Source organism: Hyperolius riggenbachi, chromosome 5 (genome assembly GCF_040937935.1).
Source record: "Hyperolius riggenbachi isolate aHypRig1 chromosome 5, aHypRig1.pri, whole genome shotgun sequence".
Classification (NCBI taxonomy): domain Eukaryota; kingdom Metazoa; phylum Chordata; class Amphibia; order Anura; family Hyperoliidae; genus Hyperolius; species Hyperolius riggenbachi.
The window spans coordinates 362083389-362102880 of record NC_090650.1 but is presented as its reverse complement, the minus strand read 5'-3'; the positions used below and the strand labels follow the sequence as shown (position 1 = coordinate 362102880).

At 43.4% G+C, this 19492-nt stretch overlaps 1 protein-coding gene across 1 annotated transcript; it reads left to right on the top strand.

The window, feature by feature from the left end:
- Positions 1–948: 948 nt before the first annotated feature.
- Positions 949–18494, top strand: RPL7 (ribosomal protein L7). The gene is made up of 7 exons (XM_068237508.1): positions 949–1045; positions 1445–1547; positions 4542–4708; positions 6957–7094; positions 9065–9174; positions 14228–14438; positions 18436–18494. Exons 1-6 carry the CDS (start codon positions 1032–1034, stop codon positions 14434–14436), a joined length of 741 nt encoding a protein of 246 aa, XP_068093609.1. The 5' UTR covers positions 949–1031; the 3' UTR covers positions 14437–14438; positions 18436–18494.
- Positions 18495–19492: the final 998 nt, after the last annotated feature.

The following is a 19492-nucleotide window of genomic DNA, read 5'->3' as shown; positions in this document are numbered from 1 at the left end:
AGCTATGGGCCCCGGTGCAAGTTTTACATGGGGCCCCCCCAAGCACTCTATACATAACAATTGATACGGCGCAGCAAAACCTGCCAAGGACAACCACAGTGTCAGAGGTGCAAGAACGAGATGGGGAACAGCTTGTTAATGATTACAAGTATTTAGAGCATCTATAGCAGTGATTATTACCAGCACTAGAGAACTAATACTGTTTTAAGGAGGGCCCCATGGGGCCCTGATGCAGTCGCAACCTCTGCAACCCTATTGCTACGCCACTGGATAGCATACATCTTCTGCTTGTGCTGCAACCTCATTCATTTAGGGCCTGCTTCCACTACACGCAGATTGGATGCAGAAAAACTGACTCCAATGAATGGCTATGGGCCCGTTTCCACTAAACGCGATTTTTCTGATGTAGATTTTCCCATAGGCATTCATTGGAGTCGGGGGGGGGGGGGGGGGGTATTATTCGTTGCCAACCAGAAGGGGGGTCTTGTGTGAGATTAGTGACAGCTTGGGTCATACTAGCATACATGTATGCTGTTTAGTCAATGAATGCTACTTTGTTGGAACTCCGGACAGTGAGAGGCAGTCAGTGCAGAAAGAAAAGTAGCAGCCTGAGACAGTCAGCAGGATGAGCAGCACAGCAGGATGAGGCTGTGGTGGCACCGATGTAACTACACATTGGAAAACCTTAGTGCAGAAAGGAAAGCAGGGACAGGAAGGAACAAACAGTTGTATGTCAGAAATTGCGTCGGTAAATGCTCAAAATAAACGCTGCGAAACAGCGCAGGTTAAAGTAACAGCAGCAAAATCTGACGACCCGCTCGATAGACCCGCGTATGCGCCGAAAAGGATGTTTTGATATGATGTGCACACGAACAAGCTTATAAACTAAACTGCTGTTTCTGACAAGGGAATTGTGGTCACTTGGGTAAGGAACGTCATCAAGAAACTGTCGCGCACCTTAATGACGTCAAACTGCCGCATGGTTAAGTGAATTCTGCGCATGCGCGTTGCCCTCTTTTCCGGTGGTGAACATGGCGGGGACAGAGTGAGTATTACATGGGGTCTCTGTAATCCGGTGTCATCAGCTTGCTAGCCTGTCTTCCCGGCTCCGGTGGTTGTGTGTTTGCCGCCGGTAGACAGTGCAAGATGTAGTGTAGCCGGTATTTCCCTTGTAGGGGGCCGGGGAGCGCCTGGCCGCTGCAGAGTTACACCGAGTCGGCTGCTGCGGCCTGGTGGTGAAAAGTCTTCCCAAATGCTCCATTTCTGCATTAGATTGTGAACATTAAGATAGATTATGATGCTGCTCTGAAAGTATTTTGGGCATGTAGTTAGTGAGGCAGGACTTGTTGCAGAGGAATTATAAGAATGATCGTGCTGATGAGCTTGGCTGCCTTGTTTTGTGGTTTATCACATTATTCTATCTGTTTTTTATCTTTCTTTACAGGGAGAAAAAGCTGCCATCCGTGCCTGAAAGCCTTTTGAAAAGGCGAAAAGCCTTTGCGGCAGCCAAGGCCAAAAGGTCTAAGAAAATAATAACTGAAAAAAGGGTGAGTGGTTTTGTTGTTAAATATTTTGATCCCATTTCAACCAGGAGTTATTGGGGTTAAGAAAACAAAACAAATATATTAACATTACAGTTTTTTATAGTTAACTGTTAAAGTGGCCATTAATGATACAACAGTCTCCCGGGTGTTCTAATCAATTGAAAACAATCTGTTATCCAATTCAATCAGATTTATGAAATTGATCAATTTTATCAATCTAATCTGTTGGCCATAGTGTTTATTTCTGATCAATCATAACTGTTAAAATGGACGATCAATCACCTGGGGGGTTGTATTGTTAATGGCAACCTAGTTCAATTATACAAGCTTCCTGACATCTGCAGCAATAAAGTGGTGTGCACATGCCAGAAAATAGTTTTTTTTCTTCTTTCTGCAGTTAGGGCCTTTTTCCATTAAACACGACTTCAGAACTTTATATTTCCTACTACTGCAATTTCCCTGCAATCCGTTGGGTGTACGGGTACGATGGCAGTGTGCTTCCGATTCCTTACAAGAGGGAAAAAACCCCAGCTGGAGAATAATTTGAGTTGCAATACCACAAGAAATTTGCAAAGTGGTGCGATTGCTATACATCTTTACTGCGCTTTCATAGTTTGTATAGCAGGGCATATACTAGAAAAATGCAGCAGGACAGCGATGGCACTTCTGTAAAAATCAAAACGCAGCAGGTGAGAAAGGGCCCTTTTGTATAAATGCTCATCAGCTTAAATAATTGCCACTTTTATAAGGCAACACTACTTTCTGGTGGAAATCATGTAAAGGTGCCCATTCACCCTGAATGAATTGGTTGGACAGGGTGAAAAGTCTAGGCTGACGGGGCGGGGCAATAGCATCGGTAGAGCGACAGCCCATAGCATTGCACTGCTTGAAACAGTACAACGCAGCGGTTTGATTGATTTTCAATGGGTTTTCTGGAATCTAGTAAAGGTCGATGAGCTGTGTGTGATCTGAATATATTCCTTTCAGAAAGGAAGCAATCATTTTGGAACATTGGGTGGAAATCTGTATGGCCAGTTTTAAGCCGCATCTACACGCGTAGATGCAGCTCGATTAGCCGCCGGATCGCATCTTCCACGTCCCCGCCGCGTGTTCGCCGGATTTGATTCCCCGCTGGCGCTGCTTATCTTCCGCTCGATTCCCTGCCATTGTCCCCTCGCGGGGAGCGAGCAGGGAATCGGCGGATGCAAGATCCGTCCTGTCGGATCTTATCAATCGAGCCGAATCAGCGGCTCGATTGATGAGGAGGATCGGAGCCACATCTACCCGTGTAGATGCGGCTTTAGACTCTTTGATCACCAAGATAGTTTGCCACTTTTAATTGTGGGTCATACTTTTGAGTCAGGCACTGTTTGCCATTTTCCTGAGGATCACCACTGACTGCAATAGGCAATCAGGGCATTGAATGCACCTTTTTATAATTACCAATTTTGACATTGTCTGCCAAAGTGAAAAAAGTCAGTGCAATGACATTTGGTTAGCACAGTGTTCTCCCCAGGCTCTTTTAGTTTTGGTGAGCACCCGGCTGTCATCGGCTCACCTCCTCCTCTGCTGTAAGCAGAATTGTGCAGAGAAGCGCAGGCCCTGCATTCTGTTATTGCGCCCCACCCGGCTTCTTTTTCATGCCACCCGGCTACTTTTGCTTTCACCCAGCCGGAAAAAAATGCTGTGGAGAACACTGTAGCAGATTGTAACTTTTTGCAGACTAGATCTCTAGACTCCTCCTTTGGTTATCTTTCTAGAAGAAAATGTATTCTCACAGCAGAATCTCAATATGCTAAATTCTGATATAGTAAACCACTGGCTATAGTAAGCTTAGTCCTCGGATCTTGACCATGTCACTTTAATATAGTGTATGACTAATTCTGATTTTAGAGAGTCTGAAGTGGATAACATTCTCTTTTTTTTTTTTTTTTTTTTTACTATCTAGTCCTATTTAGCGGTGTGAGCAAAGATGAATCGCCGCATCCGCGCAGCAAAATGATATATTAACACCCCCAAATCCCGGGGCAAAAAATCCACGACTTTCCAGGTCGTGGATTTTGCTGCCCTGGGGAGGCAGAGCTTTGGGCTTTAGCTCTGCCTCCAATCCAGTCAATCTGTGCTGATCGCCACCACCCCGTCCCTCTCAGTGAAAGAAGAGTGAGAGTGGCGGTGAGAGGCAGCGATCAGCGCAGATTGACGCGAGTAGACAGAGCTACTGTCTCCTCCAAGAGGGGCGTGTGTTAAATCGTCCAGCCGCACAGATGCGGCGATTCATCTTTGCTCATACTGCTAAAGAGGACTAGATAGTAAAAGGTCTGTGTTTTTTGTTTTGTTTTGTTTCAGACCCTCTTCTGAAATTAACTTCTTGGCCATGTCCCTTGACGTTTACTGTTTTTATGTAGCACTGGCATCTTCTGCAGTGCAATAGAGTATTAGGTCTTGTCACTGACTGTCCCTCAGAGGACCTCTAAATCTAATCCCTACTATAGTCACGTTAATTTTAGTATAGGGTCAATTAAAGGAAATTTAAAGTGAAATGAAAAAAAACCCGTTTAACTTACCTGGAGCTTCTTGCAGCCCCCTACAGCTTCCAGGGCCCACGACGTCCATTAGACTCGCAAAGCTGGCTGGTCACCACTAGTTGGCGGCTGCCATGCACACCCTGATCACACTCCCACTGTGGGAGCGCGATCACTGTGCTCGGGGCCGCACATGCACAGTAGCCGCCAACTTGTGGCGACCAGCCAGCTTTGCTTTCATTTTTACTTTTCCATCTCACTATATGTCAGGACCAACACATCCAACTCACACATTGTGCATTTTGTACAATTATGTTTGAAACCTATTGTGGGCTAATCTATTAATGATCAGAGTTTATTTTTTCTTATATTGGGGCTCTGCACTTCTTGTACCCTTCATGTCATGCAAGTTTTCTGCTAATGAGAAAGTTAAAGGAGAATGTAAAAGTCAATTTTATTTTTTTTATCTTTGAAGATCCGCAAAGCAAAAAGGAAGATTATTTATAAACGAGCGGAGTCCTATTACAAGGAATACCGGCAGATGCAAAGACGTGAAATACGCATGGCTAGAATGGCCCGCAAAGCCGGAAACTACTATGTACCTGCTGAACCCAAGCTGGCCTTCGTTATTAGAATCAGAGGGTAAGTAGGCCCATGCCATTCCTTGACGTTTTTGATCATATCATATAGTCAGCGATTCTTGAGGAAAAATTTCAAACCAAAACTTTGTTTTGAACTGAAGGCAGTCATTGGTGCAGAGCTTTAGCTACATATAGCCTCTGCTTCTTATTTGGGCGGGGGGTGTATTGCTGGGCTTTATATTCAAGACCAGCACCCAGCGAAGATGAGGGAAGGGGAGAATCCACTAGGTCAGTGATCTGCAAGCTTGGCATTCCAGCTGTTGAGGAACTACAAGTTCCACAATGCACTGCGGGAGTCTGACAGCCACAGTCATGATTCATAAAGGCAAATGCAGGTACTTATCCGTTAGCCGGGCGCATCCGGCAGGTGGCGCTAATTACTATTCCCCCTCCAGGCCGCCATGGATAGTAGGGGAAGACGTAACTCTGGTGGAGTTTTGTCGCCACCTGCCGGATGCGCCCGGCTAACGGATAAGTGCCCAAATGCATTGTGGGACTTGTAGTTTATTAATAGCTGGAGATCCAAGTTTGCAGATCACTGCACTAGGCTAAGAGGCAGGTATAGAGTAAAGGGGGGTGGTTAGATTTGGGTGTTAGGAGGGGGTAATGTTGGGGTTAGGTATTGGGAAGGGTAAACTGGTTGAGTCAAGAAGGTGATAATGTTTGCACAGCTAGCTGTGTACACACCTCTGCACTGCTTATGGCCACTTTGGAGAATGTAGCTCATTCAGTATACTTGAATAGGACCGCCTCGTTCTCATAATGCATGCATGTGCTTTGCCTCTATGGCAGTATTTGGTATGGAAAGTCAATGAGATGCAAAATGTTCCCAGTTCACACAGGATTATGTAAATATATACAACATGGAAATGTAGAAGCTGTAGCAAATCTGCATAATCCTGTATGAGCTCGGAAGATTTTTCATCTCATTGACCAGCCCTTGAGTTTAGTTGAAGGTGGTTAATTCACAAACTGGTAGCTTCTCCCGTCTATTAGCAGCATGCTTGCTATCTCTCGACACAGGTGGTGGACCAGGCCTCTCTCCTCCCGATATAATTGCATCTGAGTACAGAGGTTGCCACGCCAAGTGTTACTGAATGCTGCCATTTAGTAATTGGAGCCGTATGGTGCTTGTGGCCAGAGCCGGGTGGCTGAACTGTTGACAAACAAGTATTTCAGCCATCTGTGGAAAAAGGGTTTACTGCGTTGGACTGAACTCGTGTTGCATTACTGTTCTTTCTCTTCACTGCAGATACTTTACCTTTTTGCTATTTTATTGAACAAACTATTGAGCCTGGAAAAATGCCATTGCGAAGCCATAGCTTGGTTCCACTGTACATATGAATTTTGAGTTGCTTGCTTTAGAAGTATGTAGATGTCATGTGACACTTATGTACTTATTTAACCACTTTACCTCCCTTGCTACGCTTATCTACTCCCCACAAAACTTTACTTTAATCTCAGGGGAGTAGATAGGCGTACTTGTGGTAAACAGTGTGCTGTATGCCCAATAAGCTATCTGATTATGTATATAGGGTATCATTTTAACCGTGACAAGTGAGAGAATACATTTTGTGGTGTTTGACAACTGAGGGATAAGTCATGTGATTTTTTTTTTACCGGAAAACTGAATGAAAAGCAATAAAACTGTTATTTACATGTACTCTATACCCCTAAATAAATACTTGTAAAAAAAAAACAAAAGTGACAGCATTGAAAAGAGAATACACAGTTACCCTAGGGACTTAGCTTTTAAAATATGTATGCCATGAGAGTGTATTACTGTTAATCATGAAGATAAGGGCTTTTTAATTACTGATAGAGTACAATGAGAAAACAAAAAACACAAACCAGAAACTAATATATTATCGCCATACATTGTACTAGGAACATTATTTAAATGTTGAGATAACCAGGACAAATTAGCAAATACAATGTGTGGGTTTTACCTATGGTAACATTGTTTATTTGAAAACTATAGTGCATGGAAATGGAGAAATAGTGTATTCTTTTTTTTCTCATTTTTCCCTTTAAAATGCACAGATAATAGCATAATTACTAAAAGCAAATATCACCCTCACAAAGCATAATTTGTGGCAAAAAAAACAAGATATAGATCATTTACATCTGATGAGTAGCAATAAAGTTATTGGTGAATGAATGGGAGGAGCGCTGAAATGTGAAAATTGCTCTGGTTTTTAAGCAAAAAACCCTGTGGTGCTGAAGTGGTTAAAATGTCTATCTTTCAGTATTAACGGAGTCAGCCCAAAGGTGCGCAAGGTACTGCAACTCCTCCGTCTGCGCCAGATCTTCAACGGCACTTTTGTCAAACTCAACAAGGCAACTATTAACATGCTGAGATTGGTGGAGCCCTACATCGCTTGGGGGTGAGTGAGTCTGTGAAGAGTGCGGTTAACTCTAAAATATGCTTGGACAACTGACGTGAGAAGGATATGGTGGCCTCCATATTTCTTTTTAAACAATATCAGTTACCTTGCAGTCCTGCTGATCTATTTGGCTGCAGTAGTTTTTGAATAACACCAGATCAAGCATGTGGCTAATCTTGTCAGAGCTGACAATGTCAAACATCTGACCTGCTGTGCATGCCTGTTCAGGGTCTATGGCTAAAGATATTAGAGGCAGAGAATCGGCAAGATAGCCAGGCAACTAGTATTGCTTAAAAGGAAATATGGCAGACTCCATATACCTTTCGTTACAGTTGTCCTTTAAACTCCCTGGCGGTTTTATTAAAACCGCCAGGGGCCAGAGCAGCACTTAACATTTTTTTTTTTTTTTTTTAATCGTGTAGCTAGGCTAGCGCTAGCTACATGATAGCCGCTGTGCAGCGGCATCCCCCCCTCTCCTTCCAATTGCCTCCGGCGATCAGAGCAAACGGAATCCCGTTCAGAACGGGATTTCCTGTTTGGCTTCCGATCGGGATGGCGTCGGAGGGAGTCCCGATCAACCCCTTAGCGCTGCCTGGCAGTGATTGGCCAGGCTGCGCAAGGGGACTGGGGGGGGGGGGGGGGCGCGTGGGTACCGCCAGGGAGGTTAAAGGAAACCTGGAGTGATAGAAATGTGACGTCAAAGGCTTGAATGCACAGACATTGAGTGACAGTAAAATCAATAAGTACATGTAAGTGCGCGCTCTAAAATGTACACTGCCTAGTAATGCTCCAGTAATTCCCCTTGTCATGCATAACTGCCTGTACACAGAGACAGGAGACTTTGCAACTCTAGAAGTGCAATCTGGTGCACTTCCTGGCAATTTACTTTTTATTGGATTAAAGCGGATCCGAGATGAAAAACTAACTAACAAATAACTTGTCTATATATCTTATCTAAAGTTTAGATAGTTTACACAGCAAATCTAGCTACACACAGCTTTAATAGAAAATGATTATTTCTTCTGTGATACAATGACAGCAGCCATGTTGTTTGTAAACATTACACAGAGGCAGGCTTATCTGTATCTTGAGCACTCAGCCTGTGAAAAAAAAACCTAATTCCCCCCCCCCCCCCCCCTCTGCCTCTGAAATCAATGGCTGGTAACTCCTCCTCCTGCCCAGACTGAGGTCCCATGAGCTCTTGCTACTGCCAAGGCTCTCTGAAAACCTGTGGGCGTGGTTTATTTAGTTTATAGGGAGTTAAATTATTAAAGCAAAGTATTTGCCTTGAGGAATGCCCTATAAACAATAGGAAAGGAACACAATTATGCAATGAGTAAAAGTTCATCTCGGATCCACTTTAATCCCAAGCTGTATACAATTTGCATGCAAAGTTGTGAGCAGGATTTTATATTAGCTTTTTAAGTTTAAATGGCCTTGCTTTTACAGCTCCCAAGAAAACCAGGTTTGTTTTGTGTAGAATAGAATTTTCTACTTTGCTAAAAATGCAATGCAAGTAGTATGTATTTTGGTGCAGTAATTGGCCTATATATACCACATGCACTGCCAGTACCTTACACTGAACCCACATTGCATGTATAAACATCCCTGAGTAGTTCTTGCCTGCAGTCCATTCCTCCCAATTTTCTTTTGTGTAGTATGGTATGGATGCCTCATTTTGGGATTGTGCAATTAATCTAAGATTATTCTGGTAATACAATTGTATGGCAGTGGTACTGCAGGGGAGAGTGGAATGCAGGTTGTTAAGATGTGCAGTTCAAGTAACTGTCAATGGCAGTGGCCTGTGGTTAGAAATAAACAGTTGATATTTCTTGATTTTTTTTTTTTTTGTTTTTTTTTTTTTGTTTGAAAATCTACTGTGTTCTGTTTTAACACTGCAGAATGTTCACATTCAGCCAATTGTGTGGTAGTTGTAAGTTGTAACCTGTTTTCTGTATGTTTTGCTGCAGATACCCCAATTTGAAGTCTGTGAAACAACTCATCTACAAGCGTGGATACCTGAAGATCAGAAAGCAGCGTATGCCCCTTACAGACAACTCTCTGATCGAGAGAAATCTAGGTATGTGCTGACAAAGCTGTGAGTAATAGTCATGCCAAGGACCTAATGAGGAGTAAGGCATGATTTCTCTTCAGAGCCACTTCAGTCCTTTTTTTGAAATGTTGCTGTTAGTCCTGACCTGTGTATTAGGCCCAGGCTCACAATAGGGTTTTTTTTTGCGGATCAGAACTGGAGGGTATACTGTACAAATGGAATGGATGTGAAAGGATACAATGTTAACCTATGGATCCATTCACATGCGTCCGTTGGTACGGATACGTTCTGGTCCCCGGATCTAAGGCCCGGTTCACATTGCGTTTTTGAGCCAAGCGAATCCGGTCTCCGGTTCACCGGATCCGTATGGCTCTGTGCACACTGCAGAATGGAAGTAAAAAACCGATCTGATCAACGATTGATCGGATCAGTTTTCACTGAAGTTTCGCCGCAAATACATAATGTTCTGTAGCAGCCGGTGGTAGAGACTTCCTCCTCTTCCGCTGTGACTACACAGTGCGTCATGTGACTAGTCACATGACCAAGTTGGCTTGGTCTTTCACTCAACTTTCCATTAATATACTTGGATACAGCGCTCTGGACTTTCAGATTCTTTAGCCATGACCTTTTGTAATAACTGGCAAGTCTGTAGTTCTCCATGATTGTGTGGCCTACTGAACCAGACCATTTCAAAGGCTCAGGACACCTTTGTGGGCTAATAGCTGTGTAAAATTACACAGCGAGTCTACAAATGTTTGGCTGATCATAATTTGTCTTAGTAACTTTCCCCTGTGGGTTAGAGGCTTGCTCCTGTTGTATGTACAACTTATTGGAAATGAGGAAGGCTGCTTATAAGAATGTTCTTCTGTCAATGTTTTCATATACTGTTGAAAAGCACGTAGCATTTTTGGTAACTTAAAGAAAACCTGAATTGAATTTAAAAAAAAGTCACTTACCTGGGGCTTCTGCCAGCCTGCTGTAGCTGCCCTGTGCCCACTCCATTACTGTACGATACTCCGGCCCCCTGCTGTTGCTCACTTTTGACTTCCTGTAGTCGCTTGCCGCACACGTCCTCGTACGCGCTCCCGTCACCGGGAGACTACTGCGCCTGCGACGGCAGCGAGAATGTGCGCAGCCAGAGCCGCTTTAAAGGGAACCATAGATGAAAATGAAAAAGATGTTATACATACCTGGGGCTTCCTACGCTCTGATCGATCCCACGCTGCCATCCTCCTCTGCTCGCAGCTACGAGAACTGGCTCCCCGCTGTTCCGTCAGTTGGAGCCAGTCTAAGCGTAAGGGAAGTGCGCTTTTTGCGTATCTCTGCTGCAGCCGCTGGAGAGATACGTAGAGGGCGCACTTCTGCGTAGGCTGGCTCTGATGACGGCAGTGACAGGAGCCGGTTCTTGTTGATGCAGGCAGTGGAGGATGTCGGTGTGGGATCGATCAGAGCGTATGGGGCTGGAGAAAGCCCCAGGTATGTAGAACATCTTTTTTAATTTTCAAGGTTCAGGTTCATCTCTGGTTCCCTTTAAGGCTATTGTTTGTAACTTGGCAGGTGCCACTCATCTGTCCATATCAGTGAGCTTCATATTCATGTAGGTCTTGTATTTTGCCGAGATAGTTACTGGTAATGCAAGATTGTCATTCGGAGTTGTTTCTCGTTCCAAGAGATTTTCTGTGTTTTACAATCTGCTCCTGTTCATTTGCAAATAGTAAACTGCAAGGACACTGGATCTGTAATGTAAATTGCAATCCAATTTTGCATGATTGCAAACGTTGGTCATGTTGCATTCTTTTTGAGGGTTTGCACAGAAAAATTGCATAGCTATTGATCCAGCAATTAAGATAACTTTTTTTTTTTTCTTCTGTCAAAATGCAATCACGTCGAGAAACAAATTTGTAGGCACAATAATCACATTGCAATGTGTTTATTCATAGATCAGGGCTGCCCAATAGGTCGATCGAGATCTACTGGTACATCGCGACCGCCTCATAGCCGCATCTCATTAAATGTTGCAGACAGCTTAGAACACGGCCAAGTCTCATCACGTTTTGCTGCCAGCTGCTGGCCAATAAGGATGCAGACGAGGAGAGAGGCAGCCGCGACGTCATGCCTGGGGGCGGCGCCGAGCTCGTTACAAGCACGCTGCCTGCCAGAGAGCTCCTGGACCTTCAGCCACCGGAAAGGCATTCAGATTGATGTCACTTCGCACAATGTAATGAATGGCTGACGTTTCAAGGGGTCTGCCCCTCTTCTTCAGAGCTGAAGAGTGGTGGATCCCTTGACACGTCATTCATTACATTTTGCGAAGTGACGTCACTCTGAATAGCACGATCTTGCAACCTATCAGCGGGCACTTCCGGTATCTGCGTGCAGCGCTAGACATCTAAGGCTGCATGAACGCTCATCTCCCCGCTTGTTGGAACGGCCGTCCATTAGCGGAGGATTGAGACGAAGATATGTTACCTAACAAGCCACCCACTCTGGATGGGTAACGTCTGAACGGCTACCCAGTTTATTGCTGATCTGCAACTTGATTGTGCAAGATTAAGCAGCTGCTTCTGTACTACGCCTGAACGATTTTAGGAAAAAATTGAATTGAGCGATTTTATGTCTGAAATTGCGTTTTCGATTCACGATTTCCTTCAAATCAAGCTTTGTTTCCCCAGTTTGCCCGTTTGTTCCCCCTCTGTCCCCCTCTCTCTGTGTGCCCCCTTTATCTTTGTTTCCTCTGGGTCTTTCTCTTGCCCCCTTTGTGTCTCTGTGCCTGCGGCTTCTCTCTGTGTCTCCTGTGTCTCTCTGAGCCCGCTCTGTCTCTCTGTGCCTCCTTTCCTCCAAGCTGCTTCAGTTCTGGACATAGCTTCCAGCACGAGTCCAGAGATGTCCGTCCATCCACTTTGCCTCCTGCAGGCTCTATTGCACGGAATACTTCCTGAATGTCATGTGACATACAGGAACCCAGAGTTTTGGCAAGCACAAGAGCCGGCATATGGCGATAGAGGATGGACAGCGTTTCGACTCGTGCATCCAACGCTGCGGGCCGCACACGCTGGGACTTTGGGGAAGTTTGAAGCCAGTTCTTCAAACTTCCCCCATGTGAAAATGACGTGATCGCGATAATTGCCGCTTTGACGATTCTGAAATTGTGATCTTGGTGATCACAATTTCGGTTTAAATTCGATTTATCTTTCAGGCCTATTCTGTACTATACACCTGTCACAGGACTTACTCTAGCGGCTCTATCATTTGGATTTAAAGAGACTATGTACACATACAGCTATACATCAGCATATCTATATGGGATTAAAACCTCTGTCTCTGCAATTGTTGGAACTTTTGTTTGGGCTTTTAGCTTTTTGACTAGAGATTGTTTTAATTATGCACATTTTTTGTTGTTGATTTACAATAATTTATTATAATTTTGGAAGATTTGATTCAGCGCATGTTTTTGCTTTGGGCCCAGTTTTTTCTCTTTCCATCTAAAGTCCATTCACTGCAGTGAAGTGTGTGTTGATGGTTTAAACAGCGCTGTGGATTGAATTTTAACATATGCAAGTAGAACAAGTAGTTATCTACGGGGCTGTTGAGTTGAGAAGTCTTGCGTTGGAGCAATTTTGGGTACTTGGAGTCGGTGGTTTCATAAACTTCACAGGAGTCGGATGACTTTTGTACCATATCCACAGCCCTGGTAAGAGTCTAAGGAGTCAATTTTTGCCTGCAACTTACTAATTGGGGTCAAGCAAGGGTCTAGTATCCATTTTCATTATAAAAATTACGTAAAAAATGTACTTTCTAAAATAAACTTATTAATCACAAACAGAAAAATCCCCTTCAATTATGAAGAAATAAATCTACAGATACAGAAATAAATACCGTACAGTGTTTACCTAAAACATCTCTTGTGTGGTACAACTAAGGGCCAGTTCACACACGCACATCTTTTACTGCCGTTTATGCAAACGCAGCATTTTGATCACAATTTTTTTCCACTATCTGGAAGCAGCAGGGTCTGAGTCTGTTCTGGAGTTTGTGCTCCTGTGTCACCCTGCGGGGTGAAAAATGACGGTTGCTGGGATTCGCCGCTGAAAGTCGACAAATGCTTTTCTGCACCATCTGATCTCTGAGTGGCGGACCATAAAGACCGCTATGGCGGGAGTAGTTAAGATCAGACCAGCATGTCTATGTACATCGGCCGTACAACGATCGCACGAAGATCCAGCAAGCGGGATTTTTAGTGATGCCCGAGCACAGCACAATGACATTGCTCTTGCTGCTCCCATTACCAGAAGCTGCTCCGTTACACGCGCTCGTTTCTCCATTCCCTGCCTGTAGTGTGCAAAGGCTGAAACATCTGTACAGCGTTTAGTGCACTGTTGCCTTCAGCTGACAACACATCTGTTGCTATGCAGGGTGTGGAGGGGTGACAACTCATCCAGCGGAGCGGGTTGGGGGGAGCCAAGAACAATGCCGTTGGGTCATGCTCAGGCATTACTAAAGGTCTGACATGCTAGATATTTAGTGATCGTTGTTGGGTCACTCTGGTCTGCTGCCCAATTCTTAGCTATGGCAGTCATTATAGTCTGTCACAGCTGAGTTCAGACCAGTGTCATTCTCTGTACAATATACAGTATGGTATTAGATTCTATACTGGTGTTTGTATAGAATTTAACAGAACTTTGAATTTTTCTTTATGCTGTAATTTGTGCAATTGCCAGTAGGTGTTGTACATACCCCAGTTTTCCATGTGGGGAATTGTTACACGAGGCTGACTTGTCCATATCGATGTAGCAAGTTTATGAACGAGTCAGCTTCGTCCTTACCGCCAGGGAGGCTACAATCCTTGCAGTGAAGGGGAATATTATCTACCTGGTAATATTAGAAATTGCAGTTGTCTGCTTATTAGTATAGATTGTGTTATAGTGACTCTTAGTACTGATACAATAGTGAGAAATGATTGTGCTTTTTGTACAATAATGTAGAAAGTAAACTTTGCATTTTTGTGTTGATAAAATGTCATTTTTAGATATTCATGTTCCATTTTCCCTAAAACTCAAATGCTTGTATTACATTTCATCAGGCGGACGTGGTATCATCTGCGTTGAAGATCTTATTCATGAAATCTACACCGTTGGCAAACAATTCAAGGCAGCAAACAACTTCCTTTGGCCCTTCAAACTGTCCTCTCCCAGAGGTGGCATGAAAAAGAAGACAACACACTTTGTGGAAGGCGGAGATGCTGGCAACAGGGAAGACCAGATCAACAGACTGATCAGAAAGATGATCTAAAGGTGATTTAATGTCTAGGAACCCATATTATATGATGTATATACACGTGTGTATGATTAAACCTTTGGTTGTAGCAAGCAGACATAGTTTCCTTGCTGTGTAGATGATGATGGAAGATGTTGCTGCATATGCTTCTAGTTTGGAAAAGGGGGAGATGTCCTCCGTATGAAAACTTGTAATGTCAATTGCTCCCACCAGGCAGAGAAAAGTGGGGCTATATCAGTTCAGTTGACTTTTACTGGTTAACTGGATTAGCTTGCTAGGTTTGGTGATTTGCTAATCCCAAAGTCTGTCCTTTTTGGTTTGGCAATTTCTTTTTCCAAGATTGTGGCAAAAATGAGTCCTATTCCTCAGGGCTGTGGAGTCGGTCCAAAAATCCACCGACTCCGACTCCGACTCCTCAGTTTAGGATTCCACCGACTCCGACTCCACGACTCCGACTCCTCTAATTTGCATATTACAATTTTGTTGATTAAAAGTATGTAACATGAAATTCGTCTCATAACTGCCAACGCTTAGGAATTTTACAAGACAACTGAAGTGAGAAGGATATGTAGACTACTATATTTATTCCCTTTAGACTAAAACTAGTCCTTAGTAATAGTACTTGTAAAAGGTACAAACCGGAACAAAGAACATCTATCAGGCCCTAGGCAATGTAAGTGTGGGTACATGTAAGAATGATGTGCAGGTACTCTGCAGGGGAATGAGGAGATTGTAAACAGACAACACCTCTGTGTTCAATGTGCACAGCATTCTCAGTGGATTCCCTGCAGCTCTGTGAGGAGTGCATATGTAGAGTATAGTACTACTGTGTAACAAAGTAAACCTGAGACAGATGAAATTAAAGTTTTGTACATACCTGGGGCTTCCTCCAGCCGCCTTCAGGATAATCAGTCCCTCGTTGTCCTCCTCCACCACCTGGATCTTCTGCTATGAGTCCAGGTACTTGAGCCAGTCTGGCGTAGTGCGCATGAACACACTCCACCGCTAGGAGCATACTACACCTGTGCAGCACTATTGCGCAGGTGCAGAATGTTCCTGGCTGTGGGAGTGGCATGCGGCCGGACTGCGCTGACTGGCTGAATTACCAGGACTCATAGCAGAAGATCCGGGTGGTGGAGGACAGTGAGGGACTGATTAGCCTGAAGGGGGCTGGAGGAAGCCCCAGGTATGTATAAAACTTTACTTTTCATCCGTCTCAGGTACCCTTTAATTTGTAGTCACCAAACCAAATTTTAATAACATATCAAATTATTTGATTTCAGTGCATACATTTGCATAAATCAGCATCAGTGCAGAATTATTTCCATCTCATTGACCATCTCTATTAGTGACACAGCTACACATCAGGCTTTATTCTTACAGCATAGATGTTATTTAGTATATATAAGAGATTCCTGTGTACTCATCATATATACAGTCACAATCAGATATGTATATCTGACCTTAACAATACGGGGACTGCTTTATTGAAGCAGCACAAGTAACTAATTTTTATTGGTTTATTTCATTTTTGTGGACTAAGCACAGCTATTACTGTATATATACATTATTTTTAATGACTATTATCTGAGAAATAGAACATTTTATCATATTTTCTATTTTAATTACAGTTACAAATTCATTAGGAGTCGGAGTCGGAGTCGGTGCATTTTTTTCCGACTCCAGGCACCCAAAATTGCCCGACTCCACGACTCCGACTCCACGACTCCGACTCCGACTCCACAGCCCTGCTATTCCTGCATGCACATGCATAAATATGCAAAAACAGCAGCGGGAAATTTGGGTACTGGGTGAAGCTAAAAAATGGCTCACCCTGCTCTTGCAAAAGCCCCGTGTGTGTTAAAGCGAACCTGAACTCTGAACGTCCTCTCTGCTCTAAAAGATATGCAACAGCATAATAACGTTTAAAGAAAAACATTTTTGTTACAGCTGATACAGATTCTACAATAAATCTGCAGTGTTTATACTTTCTGCTTTAATGAAAGCAGACATATTGTTAGACACTGAAGTGAAGAAAAAATTATAATATTTGTGTATCTCTATAGTGAGCCATTAAGCTCTACAACCACGTGGAGAGGGCTGTCTTCTGACTTTTATTATCTCAACTGTTAGTGAACAATTTTCTTTTTTTCTGCCAGAGGAGAGGTCATTAGTTCAGACTGCTCTGAAAGAATAATTTTGAATGCTGTGAGTTGTGTAATCTGCACATATTAGAGAATGATGGAATGTTAGAAAAAACACTATATACCTGAAAATAAAAATATGAGAATATTTTCTTTGCTGCTAATCTTCTAGTAATTATTCATAGTATACAACCAATTCATTATATCATATATTTTTTTTCGCTTCAGTGTCTCTTTTAACATCCTGTGCTTTCAAAGGAGCTGATCTGCCAGTCAGCTGACACAGAAGAGATCAAATTACAACTTGTAAATAGACACAGATGAGGGGGAATTAGACAGACTAAACTGTTTAAATACATACAGGTAAATGTAGAAAAGGGAAACCGAGAGCCCAATGTAGTGTAGTAAGTATTAGACAAAATGGGTATATGAAAAGAGTACAAGATTATACTCACAAACCAGGCTTACCTCCAGGCAATCACTGTAGATGCAGGCGAGGAGATTAGACCTGTCCTCACTCAGGATTAAGAAGTCGCTCTGTAGATAGGAGAAAAAAGGGGTATCCCCCTCCACCAAGGGTGGATAATAGTTACTACGTAGAAAAGAACAGGGGCGCCAACAGGATACAATCAAAATGATAAAATTTTTAAAAGTGCTTTGGAGGTAGCGATGGACTTACCCTCCTGTAAGCAGACACAAATAAAGTTTATTGGTATACTCCAAGGGAGTTGCAGTGCGTTTCACAGCCGTAGGCCTGCTTCATCAGGCAATAAATTATAGGAGCACACAACAGTATTCGGTCCGGGTCACACCTGGCGCTTCAGTCTACTGAAAATGTGCCCTAAATGGGAACCTAAATAGAGGTCCTCCTCCTCTCGGTTCCAGCATTGGGATCCCCCAAATCCCTCAGAACACTGCACAGAGCAAAGTCGGCTGTGCTTTCCCCGCCTAGCAATGACTGTGTGCGACTGCAGCAGCGAGCTTCAGGGGTGGGGGCATCACTGGAATGGTGGGGTAGAGGGGGACAAAGATAAATGGAGGAAATAAGTGTATTGACTGATATTGTTCTATACTGTAAAGAGCAGTTTCTCAACATTATATTGGTATGTACCCCTTTTAAAACCCTGTACTCACCAAGTACCCCCTAGCATAGTAAACATTATCACAAGTACCCCTTGACAAATATATATTTAATCATAGTATATGATCATTGGTTTTAAACAGTTTCCATGCATTTGCTATTGCTTTTAATTAGCTAAAACACTAATTTGGTGTTTAAATAAGATTTATGATTTTCTGAAACTCTAAATTTGTTGTTCTTGGTGAAGTATATCCAGTACCCCCTGGAACAATCAGAATTATCCCCTGGGGTACACGTACCACACGTTGAGAACCTAGGGTATAGAGCACAGAACTGTAAGGCCTACCATGACTTGCACACCCCTTTCCCTGAGTAATGACTAGCATGCGCACAATCGCAACCACAAGTCATATTGCAAGAAAGTCAAACATCAATCGGATCTCCCTCCAAGGCAGGATTGTAAACTGGTTTTTGGTGGGTGCAGCTGGTATTTACTTAGAGGAGGCTGCTTTGTAGCCCTCCTGTCTGCATGGAAGCCTCCATTTTGTATGTTCCTGTGCTGCAGGTTAAAAACCTTGTAGTAATATGTAAGCTGCCGTGATGCCTGCCAGGAGATGTAGTTCATTGAGGTGGTTACTTCTCATGGGCAGGAGATGTAATCACGTTAATGGGAACTAAATCTCCTGGTAGTTGACTTAGGATACAGTTTTCTATATGATTTATGGTTGTAGCAATTCCTTTTTCTAGAGTCCTTGTTAACATGTTTTTGTTGTTGTTCCCTGTCTGCAGGTTTCCCATGGAGGCTTTCCATACTTGTCTGTTGTTAATAATAAATCCACTTTCAAAAATGTTGTCTTCATTTTTTTTTTTTTTTTACTGGTTCGAGCCATATCCATACCATGCACTAATGAGCAGTAAGTCTGAAACAGACTTGTATGTAATGATGGATTGGTGTGGTCTATAAAATGTATTGGCTACAGGCTCACTATACACCAGCAGTTCTGGATATGTTTCTGCTTTAAGAAGGCAATTTGGTCATTCTTTGCAGCACCTTTTTTCTTTCTTTTTTTTTTAATCGAAATCACTTTTTTTTTTTTCCCCGATGAGTGATTATAACAAAAAAACTGAGATCAGGACTCTAGGGCTTTTAACTTCTTGGCGACCGCGTCACGCTGATGGGTGCGGATGCGGCACCAGCCCCAGGACCTCCTAACGCTGATCGGTGTAAAGTCCTGGGGGTGAGTTTTGCAGGAGATTGCGTGCGCATCTCCGCTTGAATGATGGAGCTCCACTTCGCCATCAGTCTCTTATCGGCGATCTCCACTAGGAGACTGCTAGACGGCAAAACCGCCATCTATTTACACTGTACAGCGCTGCGCTCTATGGCAGTGCTGTACTGGGGACAGCTGTGTGACATGGCTGTCCCCCTCTAGAGGCTCAGGAGTGATTGGCTGTCATAGGCTGATGCCTTTGACAGCTGATCAGTGATTGGTGGGGGATGCAAATTTATTACAAAATAAATATAAAAAAAAAAAATCCTGGGAGTGATCATAGCCCGCTAACAGAGAACTCTGTCGGTGGGCAGAAAAGGGGTGGGGGGAATCACTTGTGTGCTGAGTTGTATGGCCCTGCAGCAAGGTCTTAAAGCTGCAGTGGCCTATTTTGTTAAAGGCCTGGTCTTTAGGGGAGTTTAAGCCCGTGATCCTTAAGTGGTTAACAGGGATATACCAAAACTCCAGTGGCCACACCCAATAGGACATAGGCATTCGTAATTGGGGATGAAGGAAACTGAATTTGTCTTTCATGAAACTGAGCTGGCCTGTTATTTGGCTACAGGTCATGACAG

Coding starts and splice junctions, on each gene's coding strand:
- RPL7 (XM_068237508.1), top strand. Junction 1,548..4,541: donor AAATAATAACTGAAAAAAGG/GTGAGTGGTTTT, acceptor TTATCTTTGAAG/ATCCGCAAAGCAAAAAGGAA. Junction 9,175..14,227: donor TCTGATCGAGAGAAATCTAG/GTATGTGCTGAC, acceptor ACATTTCATCAG/GCGGACGTGGTATCATCTGC.